This window comes from Aricia agestis, chromosome 9 (assembly GCF_905147365.1).
Source record: "Aricia agestis chromosome 9, ilAriAges1.1, whole genome shotgun sequence".
Taxonomy (NCBI): domain Eukaryota; kingdom Metazoa; phylum Arthropoda; class Insecta; order Lepidoptera; family Lycaenidae; genus Aricia; species Aricia agestis.
In genome coordinates, this window is record NC_056414.1 from 7378613 (window position 1) to 7393075 (window position 14463).

The following is a 14463-nucleotide window of genomic DNA, read 5'->3' on the forward strand; positions in this document are numbered from 1 at the left end:
TTCTAATGACACTGTAGTATCTCATATTATAATAAGTATGACTATGACTATAATTAAAATATTTTTATTTAATCCAAAAGCAAGGCTATCTATCCTCTTTATACTATTATATTATTACCAAACCATCAACATAATATTTTCTGAAGAAGATAGTTAGCAAATTTCTAAGTCAAGAATTATCTTAAACTCCGCAGTGACATTAGGTAAGTACAGGGCTGTAGCTAGAGTCAAATTTGAGGTAGGGCAGCGTCGGTTACAGGTAGGGCGGAAGCAAAAAAAATCGGTCAAGTGCGAGTCGGATTCGTGCAGGAAGGGTTTCGTACCGTTATAGATAAAAAATAGGCCAAAATTGTGTTTTTTGTAATTGAGCCCCCTTTAAATATAAATGTTATTTTAATTGTATTATTAATTAATTAAGTGATTTCGCAAAAATGTCCAGTGCCTACTGTTGCCATTAATATCAATATGCAGCAAGAAAGGCCAAAAAACACGAATCCTTAAATATTGATTTTATTTTGTTTTTAGTATTTGTTGTTTTGATTTATCTCTAGGTCAATGATGTATTCAATTCATTCAATAGTTATTCTTAGATACTTAAAAAAATTCTGTGACAAAGCATGAGCACTATATCTAAGAACTACATATTATTAAATCCTCAATTACGAAGAACAAGCGAACAATATGGTTAAACTTCTGGATGTAGCGATCCACGTGTGAGTGAGAGTGAGGAAATAATAATTAATTGTTGGGTTGGGTCTGGGTGATACGAGTCAATAGATACGACTAAAAATATATTTAGATTATTATTGTTTCTGCAAACTTATTAAAATAATAATTAATAATAAAATAACATAAAATATTTAAAACAGCTGAATTCTACGATTCGCCATATTATTAAAAATGCGAAGAACTTCGTTCAGATCAACTTTTTTGTTCTTTTTTTTTCAAAGGCCAGAAATACCATACCAGCCATTCTTTCGTGACCCATTGACAGTCTTTGAGGCCTATTAATTGCAGTTAAAGTTGAAAACGTGGACTCGCACACTGCAGTACTACATCTTTTTTTTTCATTGATTATAATTAAATGGACGCATCGCTTCATGTAATCGTGATTCAAATGCCATCTATACACAGAACAAGGAATTATTATCGACGACTTCTGTGGCCCAATGGTTGGGCGTGTGGCAGCTTAATCCGGGGGACGCGGGTTCGAATCCTGCCAACGGAACAAAAAGTTTTTAAAGGTATAATAAAAAAAATCTTAACTATATAATGTATAGTTTATATAGGAATAAAGTATATTTCTGTTGTCTAATACCTGTAATGCAAGTCCTTTAGATCTTCCTTTTTAGGGTTCCGTACCCAAAGGGTAAAAACGGGACCCTATTACTGAGACTTCGATGTCTGTCCGTCTGTCCGTCTGTTTCCAGGCTGTAACTCAAGAACGGTAATAGCTAGAGAAATGAAATTTTCACAGATTATGTATTTCTGTTGCCGCTATAACAACAAATACTAAAAACATCTCAACAACTCAGCTCCCATACAACAAACGTGATTTTTCTAACATTTTTTGCTTAACTATCAATGATGACAACAGGTAGGCACTTGAAATTTTCACAAAGGCCTTAATAATATATGTAATTTAATAAATAATAATAAAAGTTAAAAAAAAATTAAGGGTTAGGTAGGTAGGTAGGTCCCATACTATTTTTGCTCTATAACGGTACGTGCGCGGTATAACCCTTCGTGCGCGGGTCCGACTCGCACTTGGCCGATTATTGGTATTTTTAAGGTAGGGCATTGTGATTTTAAGGTAGGGCATTGCCCCACTATGCCCCCCCCTAGCTACGGCCCTGGGTAAGTAAGACCTAAAATAACTTTTGCTAGTTTCAAGAATCTTGGATAATAATTCTAGTCTATATTTAATGCTATGTATGCAAGGATGTTGTTCTGTTTGCCTATAAAATGTTGGTTATTTATCATACGAACATGCGAAATCCAACTGAAGGCGTTTTGCGTCAATTCATGTTTGCCGGCACGCTGCAAACATTACGCGAAATTGTTTAGATATTTGGAATGCTGCCATGATACACTTTTTATAGTTTGATACACGCAGGAACGTCATCTCTTTGTTGTCTGTTTACTCATAAACTCATAACACTAAAACGTGTAGGTAGTGATAATCGTTGCTCTACTTCACTTTTATAATCAGCTAATGACCAATAAAGAGACGTTATATTGCTACTACAGTTTAATTATTATGCCATTTTTAATAACGAGCGTTAGAATGTTTACGCATATTTTATTATCGAAAAAAGTCTTTAGTAAAACAAAACACCACGAACAACCATTCTTTAGATGTTACTTTTTTGATTGTCAGTAAAAAACTTACTTAGCTAACTAGCTACATCAAGAAAAAGGTAGATCCAGGGCCGTAGCTAGGGGGGGGCATAGTGGGGCAATGCCCTACCTTAAAATCACAATGCCCTACCTTAAAAATACCAATAATCGGCCAAGTGCGAGTCGGACCCGCGCACGAAGGGTTATACGAGTACCGCGCACGTACCGTTATAGAGCAAAAATAGTATGGGACCTACCTACCTACCTAACCCTTAATTTTTTTATTATTATTTATTAAATTACATATATTATTAAGGCCTTTGTGAAAATTTCAAGTGCCTACCTGCTGTCATCATTGATAGTTAAGCAAAAAATGTTAGAAAAATCACGTTTGTTGTATGGGAGCCCTCCTTAAATATTTAATTTATTTTGTTTTTAGTATTTGTTGTTATAGCGGCAACAGAAATACATAATCTGTGAAAATTTCTTTTCTCCAACTATTACCGTTCTTGAGTTACAGCCTGGAAACAGACAGACAGACGGACAGACATCGAAGTCTCAGTAATAGGGTCCCGTTTTTACCCTTTGGGTACGGAACCTAAAAAGGAAGACCTAAAGGACTTGCATTACAGGTATTAGACAACAGAAATATACTTTATTCTTATATAAACTATACATAATGTAGTTAAGATTTTTATTATACCTTTAAAAACTTTTTGTTCCGTTGGCAGGATTCGAACCCGCGTCCCCCGGATTAAGCTGCCACACGCCCAACCATTGGGCCACAGAAGTCGTCGATAATAATTCTTTGTTCTGTGTATAGATGGCATTTGAATCACGATTACATGAAGCGATGCGTCCATTTAATTATAATCTTAATGAAAAAAAAAGATGTAGTACTGCAGTGTGCGAGTCCACGTTTTCAACTTTAACTGCAATTAATAGGCCTCAAAGACTGTCAATGGGTCACGAAAGAATGGCTGGTATGGTATTTCTGGCCTTTGAAAAAAAAAGAACAAAAAAAGTTGATCTGAACGAAGTTCTTCGCATTTTTAAGAATATGGCGAATCGTAGAATTCAGCTGTTTTAAATATTTTATGTTATTTTATTATTAATTATTATTTTAATAAGTTTGCAGAAACAATAATAATCTAAATATATTTTTAGTCGTATCTATTGACTCGTATCACCCAACCCAACAATTAATTATTATTTCCTCACTCTCACTCACACGTGGATCGCTACATCCAGAAGTTTAACCATAATATTGTTCGCTTGTTCTTCGTAATTGAGGATTTAATAATATGTAGTTCTTAGATATAGTGCTCATGCTTTGTCACAGAATTTTTTTAAGTATCTAAGAATAACTATTGAATGAATTGAATACATCATTGACCTAGAGATAAATCAAAACAACAAATACTAAAAACAAAATAAAATCAATATTTAAGGATTCGTGTTTTTTGGCCTTTTTTGCTGCATATTGATATTAATGGCAACCGTAGACACTGGATATTTTTGCGAAATCACTTAATTAATTAATAATACAATTAAAATAACATTTATATTTAAAGGGGGCTCAATTACAAAAAACACAATTTTGGCCTATTTTTTATCTATAACGGTACGAAACCCTTCGTGCACGAATCCGACTCGCACTTGACCGATTTTTTTTGCTTCCGACCTGTAACCGACGCTGCCCTACCTCAAATTTGACTCTAGCTACAGCCCTGGGTAGATCCCAGTAGTACTCTAAAACGTTTCCTCTTATTTTAAGTTATTACCATTTTTTAATAATGCTTCATCATCAGCGTGATGTTTGTTGTGATAAAAATATTTTTTCTTAAAATATTTTAGTTTCTCTAAACTCTAAAGACTTTGTCGAAATTGATAACAAAAGAAAAAATGAAATCAAAAGCCTAAGCTACAGTAGGTTAAGGATAAATTTCCAAAGAGATTAGATCATGTAAAAAGTTTTCTATAATCATGGTTATCTTCGTTAAAAATATTTGCAACTGCTATTAACAGGCTTATCAAGCAAAACCTTCCTCTAAATCTGTTATTCTAAAACTATAAAAAGAAAATATAAAAGCATCAAACAAATATTCAATAATTTTATGATCAATAATTTTGCGGCATCTAGATTACTAGCAATGAAAAAGTTATTGCTCGGAAGACTAGTGAACCTTGAGTCTCAATCAACAATATACATTTGCCGCCTAAACATTGAACATTGAGTTCTATTTCTATGAAATTCTTCGAATAACTGCAGCTTTATATTTCCACATACAACACGTTTAGACTTATGAAACCTTAATGATATTCTGAACATATTCCTATTTTGACAAATCTCCTTACTAACTTCCAATTATTGAATCAGTTCTAAAAACTCGCTTACTCCTTGAGAATAATGAAATTAAAGTATATTTTTATCGAGGATTTAATTGATTTCCATAAAAGCATTCGTATTTAGAATTCATAATTATAAAATATTTTACCAATGACTATAAAATAAATAGTTAGGTATTTGTTTTTCTTAAGTTCACACATTTACAATTTGAAACAAAGAGAATCATTCTTTGTATATTATTCTTTACCTTACTTAAAAATACGCACCTAATAATAGTTGTATATATTTTGTTAAATTAATTACGCAATTTGGCAGGAGCCGGTACACGCATAAGATCTCAATTATTTGGATTTGGGCTAAAAGCCAAATTGACGTTTTTAATTGTTCTTAACTTTGTTACTAATAAAATTATTATTGCTCTCTTACGGCCGTTCCCAATATTTGATCTATCTCTGGTTTTGCCCTACTAGAGATAGGAATAGCTCACATTAGACAATAGAGACATATATTTTATGTCAATTGTGAGCTATTCCTATCTCTAGTAGGGCAAAACCAGAGATAGATCAAATATTGGGAACGGCCGTTAGTTTCTTTAAAATACTATTTAGTCTTTACGCCTTAATAGTCTAAAAATATTTTCGAATCAAATGTTTACTGTTGCAAATCTAAAGTAACAGGCAGATATCTAAATCTCTAGACTTACTATAGTTTATAGTAGCTATGTGACTTACTAGCTTCGTTATATACTTAAGAAAGAGGCTCGACAGGATACTTTTCAACTAGATTAGACGAAAGAGCAACTAACCGTGACGACGGCGAGTTCCAAGTGGATAGAGTGGGCGTGGAGGCAGCTATGTCATCCTCTTTCTTGCGACCTCCGTGCTCCTTGTAGTCACGGAAGCAGCGCTTACAGCGAGTCGGCCATCGCACCTGAGGATGGAATCCCAACGGGCACAGCGGATCGCCCTTGGCCAGACCGGGGTACATGTGATGCATCTCGGCACCGGATCTCGCAAATGCAACCGATAAATGTCAATCTAAATGCCGCCTTCAGTTCGTTGCTCGTAAAATGCGTTCACAGGATATGGGGACTTATGGAATGAGTTAGCGTAACAATTAAACTAGCAACGTGACCGCAGTCTGCACCGCACACCGACAATAAAAATATCTCGCTGCTTGCACTGAACCGGGCGACCTATATTCCGCGGGTCGGATGAACGAGTCTCGCACGCGGTCCCGAGGGTCTCCTCTCGTTCGCTGTTGTTTATGGTGAGTGATTAATCGTCACGTGGATAAAATTATTGATTAATGGTGGTAGGTGGGGTCTGGTTCGCGGCGCAGGCGGCGGGTCGGCCGGCTCTTATGGGACTGGCGACGGCGCGGGCAGAGTGCCAACGCGCGCGCTCCTACACTCCTACTCGTCCGCAATAAAAATAACCGAACGCAGCGAACCCTCTAACCCGCCTTTATAATTCGCCCATCTAAATCGGAAAGTAAATACACTTCCGAGAATAATATTAACGTCACATTTCAGATACTTATTCCAAACGTTATGAATGAGCGCTTTACGTAAATTACTACCAACTGTTGGTTTTCCATAGCTGTCGCCCCTGTCGGAGAGGGAGTTTCAGAGCCAATGGTACTTTTCTAGTATCGATCGATTGACGGAGAGCCATGCTTCGGCACGAATGGGCCGGCTCGACCGGAGAAATACCACGTTCTCACAGAAAACCGGCGTGAAACAGCGCTTGCGCTGTTTTTCGCCGAGTGAGTGAGTTTACTGGAGGCCCAATCCCCTACCCTATTCCCTTCCCTTCCCTACCATCCCCTATTATCCTATTCCCTCTTAATAGGCCGGCAACGCACCTGCAGCTCTTCTGATGCTGCGAGTGTCCATGGGCGACGGAAGTTGCTTACCATCCGTTTGCTTGCGGTGACCCGTTTCCTCGTTTGCCCCCTTATTTCATTAAAAAAACGATCATTCATATAGTTATGGATATTTTTAAAATATTAACTAAATTACGAGTAGCTACTTACTACCACTAGCAACCCACCCATCTACTATCAGCAATACCTCTACTCTCTACTACAATAAGTACACCTCTACATACCTTGTGCATTGGGCTCCTTATTATAATCATTAATTTTATTCCTGTAGTAACTCGATACTTAAAGTTATTATTTTTCTGAAACAGCTGTACTTGTTAGGTTGAGTGCTGTAGTAGGTATATATTTTTAAAGTTGCTATATTCTGTGCTAAGTGCAAATTTCTCCAATTGCTGCTTAATTTGTAATACCACAATTCAGTTCATGATGTCTTTCTTTCGTCTTAATAATAATGAAAAAGAAGACAATATTTGACATCATTTAAAACTAACATCGCCAGTTCAGTTAGTACCTAATTACAAAAAATATCCTAAAACTTAAAGACAAAAAATAAAACAACGATAATTATAAATAAGTATGAGGAGTATTTATATTTTTAGTTTCTTTCTTAATATATTGTATTAGATACAGTATTGTCTTATTAGCTACTGAATAAATTCGTTGCTTGCGTAATATTTTTTACATTAACTCATTTTATGTTATTTAGAAATACAACTTGAACTTATAGCTAAATTTTGATTGCACTTTTGTGTTGTATTAAATGTATTTAGAAAATAAAATTAGTATCACCATACAGCATAGTTTTCTTATAGAGATACTATTGTCAAGTTTGATTCTTTGTTAAATGACTATAGGTACAGAATAAATGCTACTTCCCTGCAATCTTGTGATATAATTTCTTATATTTTGAATATACATAATTACAAACATATACAGGCATTACAGCCAGCCTCATTGTTATATTATGCTAAATGCCAAATAGGCGAAGGGAAGTATCTTAGAGATAAAGATATAGTAAAACATATATTTATTTAAGTATTTTGTTAGTAACACTTACCACCAGTCTCAAACGCATCTAAAAGTTAAGGGGTACTTAAATCACAACCTTTACTGTTTGGCTGGATGACAGAAGCTGTACTTGATGGTAAACGGACTGGAGTGACTGGACTGCATTAATGTTGCATAAATGTTAGTAGTAAAATGGTGTAATTTGAAATATCATGATAGCATCTCAATTTAGTTATATAAAGCGTTTGAGAAGTTGATCGTTTGTTAAATACAATGTATTTTTTTCATACAATTATTATCATATACATGTGGATATAATTTCATACGAGAAAGTCAGTCTTAGCAGAAATCTCCTTCGTTCAAAGGTTCATCCTCCTTTTTATCATATACCAGCGTTTTATAAATAACCTCTTCGAAATGGAGAGCGTTTAGTCCTTTAGGCTCGGCCACTTTTATTTTTACGTCGCCCGGGTACAGAATCTCTCCTTTGTTCTTCGTGCAGCCCATAACTAGAGATTTCTGGAGCTTGTCGATGCATGGGATTTCTGGAATTAATATTTTGGCGTTAAATTTTGGTACAAAACGTTAGAGGGCTAAGGAAGAGGAAAAATATTAGGAAAAATGTTACTCAGATCAAAACTTCAAAGCTCTCTCTTTATAACTTATCCTATCTTAAGAAGGATATTGCTGCTTTTAAAACTGAAGCACCGTCTTTGCAAAACTTCTTACTTAGCCCGGGCGCGCACTAGCGGCCAGGCCGCCGCGGCTTGGTCGCAGCGGCCATCGAAAGTATGGTGTGGCTGCTGACCGCGTTGCGGCCAGGTGCGCGTGGTTTATGGCAGCTTTATACTGAGGTAGCTCTCTCGATGGCCGCCGCGGCCAGGCCACTGCGGCTTGGCAGGCTAGTGCGCGCCCGGGCTTAGTCTTCTTGACTAGGATTTAAATTTGCAGCAGCGTCTCAGAGTAATTATAAGCACACAAGCAATGCATTGGTCAAACAGCATGACATTGGTTACTGACACTTTCGATCTCATTAACACATCAAATTGTGTGATGGCGGCAAAATATGTGTAGATAGTAATCCATACAGCAAATTGAACAGAAATCAGCGAATTAAAGAATCATCAAATGTCAATCAATCCGCTTATTTCAAAGGATCGCTCAGCTATAGACAGCAACGGGTTGACGATTATTATTATACCCATGTTCTATTTTACTTTACCCCAAAAAAATTAGCTCATGACTTATATGGTTTTGTGTATGTAGAGGGCAAAGGAAATGATTTTTTCCCGGAGCGACTAAATAGCTAGATCGGGCCCTGCAGGGCTGCTGATAATCCATACTAATATTATATATGCGAAAGTGTGAAGTAAATGTGAAAGTGTCTATCTGTCTGTTACCTCTTCACGCCCAAACCGTTGAACCGATTTTGCTGAAATTTGGTATGGAGATACTTTGAGTCCCGGGAAAGGACACAGGATACTTTTTATCACGGAAAAGTGTGCGGTTCCCGCGCTATGTACGAATTCTGTCGCAACGGAGTTGCGGGCGTTATCTAGTAATTAATGATTACCTGAAGTGACGACCTTCTTGATGGGCGTGCCGAGCGACGCCTCGATGACTCGCACGTCGCGCACCAGCTGAGCGAACTCCTCCGGCGTGAGCGAGCACACGTGGTCCGTCCCCTTCATCGTTTTGTCAAGGGTTATGTGTTTCTCTAACACCTGGAAACCAGAAATGATAAACTTAATGAATGATTATAGTATATATTAGTAGTATATAATTAAGTAATATACCAAAAAAAGATAATTAGCACCAAAAAAATAAAGTCTAAAATTGCAATACTACAAGCTATTTTAGTCATGACAACACTTCAAATTGTAATCGAACACCAAATATAGTAAATGATCACCAAATAAAGTAAATGATCACCAAATATAGTAAATGACCACCAAATATAGTAAATGATCACCAAATATAGTAAATGATCACTAAATATAGTAAATGATCACCAAATAGGTATAATAAATGATCACCAAATCCTTGTGAGCAACTCAATGCGATATTTCTGTCAAAATAAATCACTACGATTGACAAAACATGTAAGCATATTATTAACAGAATAGTCGGCCAAGCGTGAGTCGGACATGGAGGGTTCCGTACCGTTATAGAACAAAATTAGACCTAAAATTGTGTTTTTGTATGGGAGCCCTTTTTAAATTATTTTATTATTATTATTACCTAATTATTGAAGTTAACATAATATAATCAAGGCCTTTGCGAAAATATCAACGTGCCTACCGGTTGCCATTATTGATATCGAGCAAAAAAGGCCAAAAAAATAACGTTTGTTGTATAGGAGCCCCCTTAAATAATAATCTTATTTTGTTGTTATAGCGGTAACAGATATACACAATCTGTGAAATATTTAGAAGTCTAGCTGGAGCGGTTCTTGAGATACAGCCTGGGCCCTAGAGAAAGACAGACCGACAGACGGACGGACAGACGGACATACATCGAAGTCTCAGTAATAGAGTCCCGTTTTTAGGGTTCCGTACCCAAAGGGCAAAGGGTCCGTCTCTCTGTCTTCTTCTCTTTAATAGGATATTTGCTAAATAAAAATTTATTTGTTTATAATTTTACATTACAATGCTAACGTATACTGTTGGTGATCGTTTAATACTTTTAGTTTTAAGTAACAATGATTTATTTGGAGTCATTTTTCATAAATAGGATAGCGAGATAATAAATCTTAGGTGATCATTTTACATTATAAAGCTAGTATAATGTTGGTGATCATTTACTAATTTTGGTGATCATTTTACTTTAAAATGCTAGTATAATGTTGGTTATCATTTACTAATTTTGGTGATCATTTACTTATTTTGGTGACCATTTACTATTTTTGGTTTTAAGATGTTAAATCTTTGGTTATCATTTTACATTAAAATGGTGGTCTGTATTTTGGTGATCGTTAACTATTTTTGTTTGTCAAATGTTACTATTTCTGGTGAAGAATTATAAGCCCTTTATAATTCTTTAGCAATTAACTCTTCTAATGCCGTCTAGCGCAGTTCATAATAGTTCTAAACCAACATTAGGGTTGTCAAAACAAGCAACGTGGGAATATCTAAGGTATGCTTGTGACAATCCTAACGCGATACATGTGGGACATGGCCAGACCTTTTACTCTAGTCACGTGACTCGTGAGCGCGCTATGATGCAATTTCGCCACTAAATTGTCTGTTAGCAACAATTATTTGTATTGACGACTTGTATAATTAGTCAACAGACCAAGCCCCCATTGTTTATTTTCAAACTACTTATTTTCTTATAATCTTATATTATGTAACTATAATATGTAACTGTTATCAATTGTTATGTAGGAGTTAGGACTACATATTCTAACATACAGACTATATTTCAGAAGTTACCAGAGTTGATAATAATAAAAATCCCTAAAAAAGTATTTTAAATGTAGAGAAACTTGTTTAAAAGAATAGTAAATATTTCTGGTCTAAACCAGTTATGGCGTAAATGTCTGCTAAAACGACTTTCGGTTTCATTATAGTATCTGAAACTTGAAATGTTAATGATTCAAACAGCGAAAAAAATTCGTACAAGCAAAGTACAAGATATAACATTTTTGATAAACTACTGCGAGTCAGTGAGTCGGATTGAAAGCAATTGAAGATAAGTATGGTCAATAAAAGTTTGATAACGAAATGAAGACGGACGATTACTTTTAAATTGATCCAATCAGACCTCATTTTTTGAACAACAATTTTTTGAAACCTGTCGGTGTGGAGAATTGAATTGAATGGAAGAAACTTCAAACTAGATCTAACAAAAGAAAATTCTTTAAAATAGAAGTCAGATCATTATTTAGTATTTACCTAACGAACCGTTTCTTCTACCGTAACTTACCGTACCGTACTTCTAGACTCCACAATATTTATAAAAGAAACAACATCCTTTAAAAATCCTTTAAAGAGTCAGTTACCTTAGCACCCAAAGCCACTGCGCCCAAAGCCACCGCCGTACCAACTTCCTGACCAGAATAACCGACAGGAATATCGAAAGTGTTTTTGTAATCCTGCAGAACTGTCAGATTGCAGTCCTCAAATGGCACAGGGTACGCCGATATGCAATGTAGCAGGCAGAAGTTCTTGTGCTGAGCCGATATTATGTCGTAGATAGTTTTCACTGCCTGCTTGTCGACCATCCCCGTTGAAATGATCAGAGGAACGTTCTTGGATGCGGCGTATTTCAGGAAGAGGAGGTTGTTGGAATCGCCTGATCCGATTTTTATGAATGGCACCTTCATGTTTACTAGGAAGTCGAATGATACCTGAAATTGAATTGAATTTTTATTATAAATTTTATCAAGGGCGTCGCCAGCCGATGGCGCAGGGGGAGGGGGCAAGTTGACTTTACCTATAACTATAATTCATACTTTTCTCATTCTCTATATTATATGAGAAAAGTAGGTATGAATTATTGTAGGTAAAGTCGACAGCACATTAAGCTTTTCACTTGTTCTACGAGCCTTACATCTATTACCAGGTTTTAATATTATAGTGGTCGTTGTTTGCATTATATATATTTGGCAACTTTTTTAGAATCTCTAGGGGACATTTTTGCTTATGTTGCAAAAATTCTGAATCATTTTTATTTGATTAAATATTACGCTAATCAGGTTTAGATACTGTTTGAATCTATCCTCTACTATTTTGTCTTAACCGCTCGTTTATTTTCTTTATAGGGGTAAATACAGTGGAATATTCAAGAAAAATTTACTACCAGCAGCTGGTCAATGACAGAATGGCGTATGTATTTTAAAATTTCCAAAAAATCTGGTCGATTGACAAGATAGAGTTAATACTTATTGTCCAAAAGTCTCCCCAAGCTGCCGCGCTAGTCCATGATGAATCAACGAGCACATTGGTCGTCAACATCTACGATTTCCTATTATCAGCGTCGATTGTGCATGCTATAGACAAATTGTGTGATTAAGAAAAGCTTACCATGTCCATAGCAGACGCGGTAAACAGTATTCCGACTTCATGCGCATATTTGAACAGTTCTCTGTATTGACTCTCTGAGAATTCCAAATGTTGTTTGTGGTCTCCATACGTCTTTCCCCAGGAATTAGAGCTATCGTAGGGCCTCTCCAAATACTTCTTTGTGAATTTCTCTTTGAGGCATGTCTTCTGAAATTTAACACAACTAGCTCCTGCTTCCTGAAAAATAAATATACGATTTGGTGGTTTAGAAGAAGTATAAAAATACTCTAGAACCTAAGTATATTCATGATTCATCGCTGCAACAAAGAGTGGCGAAATTTTATTATTGTTCACAGCTCAGAAACAAAACAAAATAAATGAAGCATAGCTATCCAGCTAAATTCATTGTAGGTACTTGCAGTAGCAAGTACTGCAATAATAACTAAGAATTTACATTAAAAGGTGCGTTACTAAAAATACTTAAAAAAAAACAAAATTTATTAAGTTATGGACCCACTATTAGTTAACATAGAGTATGGAACCAACAAAAATATCGTTTTTGTTTGGCCAGATTTTCCAGTACCTTGTGATAAGCTTAATGAAGTAAATTATACTGGTTCTGTCCTGTATTTGGATCACAGTTCGATCACGCTCCACTTATATTTGCTTTGGTTTTATCAAAAGCTAATTAGACAATGTAATTCTGACTCCGGTGATATCTGTATTCTGTAGCGTCTCTGTTACGCTCCTTTTACGATTCATTTGAAATAATTGCCAACATTAAGGTCAGCGATAAATAAGTTGCTTAAACAGTCTGCTTCATTGTAGTCGCTTTTGGAGGAGTCTTCATCGTTTATTGGCAAGACTAAACATTATGATGTGCTTTGACATGTAGTGTTAGGTTTATCTCTTTACATACTTTTCCTTAAAGAGCGTGTTTTGAACTACAAAGTACAATAATCTTTGAGGATATATTTATACCATACTTCGTTACCTTTAAGGGGTAGAATAATAAAAAGCAGTCATTCTCTAATAGAGAGAACTGAGAAGTGACTACCTATACACGATCCTGTAGGACCAAAAATAATAAACATTTAAACTTAATAAGCAATAGTTCTAATAGGATATTTAAATGTATGCAAACATTACGAAATACATACTTAATTTATTCTGGAATGTCTTGGCCTTTGTATCAAAATAATAACAAGCTTGTTTATTAATAGCAAAAAACATTCTTGGTGTTGATTCCTTTGCTCAAGATTTAACTTCATTTCATATTTTCGTGTGTACTTCAAGACTAAACCGAATGCCTATTAAGGATTATGTTTTTGTCTTTATCTATTACTACCTACATATTGTTTCTTATTGGAATTGGTAGCAGATAGGTACCGGTAGTTAGTGTCTTTCATTGTGAATGTTTCCTATATTATTTTATTGTTCAAGAGCTACAATTCAATGTAAAACAGAGCAAACAAAAGCAAACTTAAAATAAGTTCGACGCTTCCGTCACTCTTTGTTTTGCTTCCTTTCAAAACAAGCGCTTTATAACCTTAAATTCTCGTAAAAACACAAACGATACTAACCTTTGCCGCTTTGATTAGTTTTTTCGCTAATTCAATGTCACCTTGGTGGTTCTGGCCGACTTCGGCGATTATGAAGCAGGGGTTGGTCCCGCCGACTCGGATGTCCTCGGTTATCTTCACCTCGACCATTTTCACTCTGCCATACGAACACGTACCACGGGGTTTATCGACCTAGCCGGCCGGACTGAACACGGCCAATTGAATATACTCGGTCCGCGGTAATCGCCGGGCGGCGCGGTAATGCCGCTCGCTCGTACCCGCTCCACACTTGATAAAAACCAGTATGGCA

General features: G+C 35.9%; 2 protein-coding genes across 7 annotated transcripts in view; both read right to left on the bottom strand.

Annotated features, from left to right (window-relative positions):
- LOC121730319 (nucleoprotein TPR) overlaps nucleotides 1-6067 on the bottom strand; it is a 28552-nt gene extending 22485 nt beyond the window's left edge. For all 5 annotated transcript variants that reach the window (XM_042119319.1, XM_042119317.1, XM_042119316.1 and 2 more), the window contains exon 1: nucleotides 5496-6067. In XM_042119319.1, the coding sequence (XP_041975253.1) occupies nucleotides 5496-5686 (191 nt within the window). In that variant the 5' untranslated portion in view covers nucleotides 5687-6067. The remainder of the gene's footprint in view (nucleotides 1-5495) is intronic.
- LOC121730324 (sialic acid synthase) lies at nucleotides 5855-14423 on the bottom strand. 2 transcript variants are annotated; one of them, XM_042119324.1, is made up of 6 exons: nucleotides 14175-14423; nucleotides 12613-12828; nucleotides 11589-11936; nucleotides 9159-9309; nucleotides 7912-8130; nucleotides 5855-5865 (listed from the first exon to the last, which is right to left on the bottom strand). In XM_042119324.1, the coding sequence occupies exons 1-5, from the start codon at nucleotides 14301-14303 to the stop codon at nucleotides 7925-7927; spliced, it is 1050 nt and encodes a 349-aa protein (XP_041975258.1). In that variant the 5' UTR covers nucleotides 14304-14423; the 3' UTR covers nucleotides 5855-5865; nucleotides 7912-7924. The 2 variants fall into 2 exon arrangements, with proteins under 2 accessions (XP_041975258.1, XP_041975257.1); XM_042119323.1 differs by lacking the exon at nucleotides 5855-5865 and having other exon boundaries at nucleotides 7722-8130.
- Nucleotides 14424-14463: the final 40 nt, after the last annotated feature.

Excerpts from the sequence above, each read along its gene's own strand:
- LOC121730324 (XM_042119324.1), bottom strand. The coding sequence starts at position 14,303 with ATGGTCGAGGTGAAGATAACCGAGGACATCCGAGTCGGCGGGACCAAC. Across the intron at positions 12,829-14,174 it reads AACTAATCAAAGCGGCAAAG|GAAGCAGGAGCTAGTTGTGT; the intron begins GTTAGTATCGTT and ends TTTATTTTTCAG. Across the intron at positions 8,131-9,158 it reads CAAGAAGGTCGTCACTTCAG|AAATCCCATGCATCGACAAG; the intron begins GTAATCATTAAT and ends TATTAATTCCAG.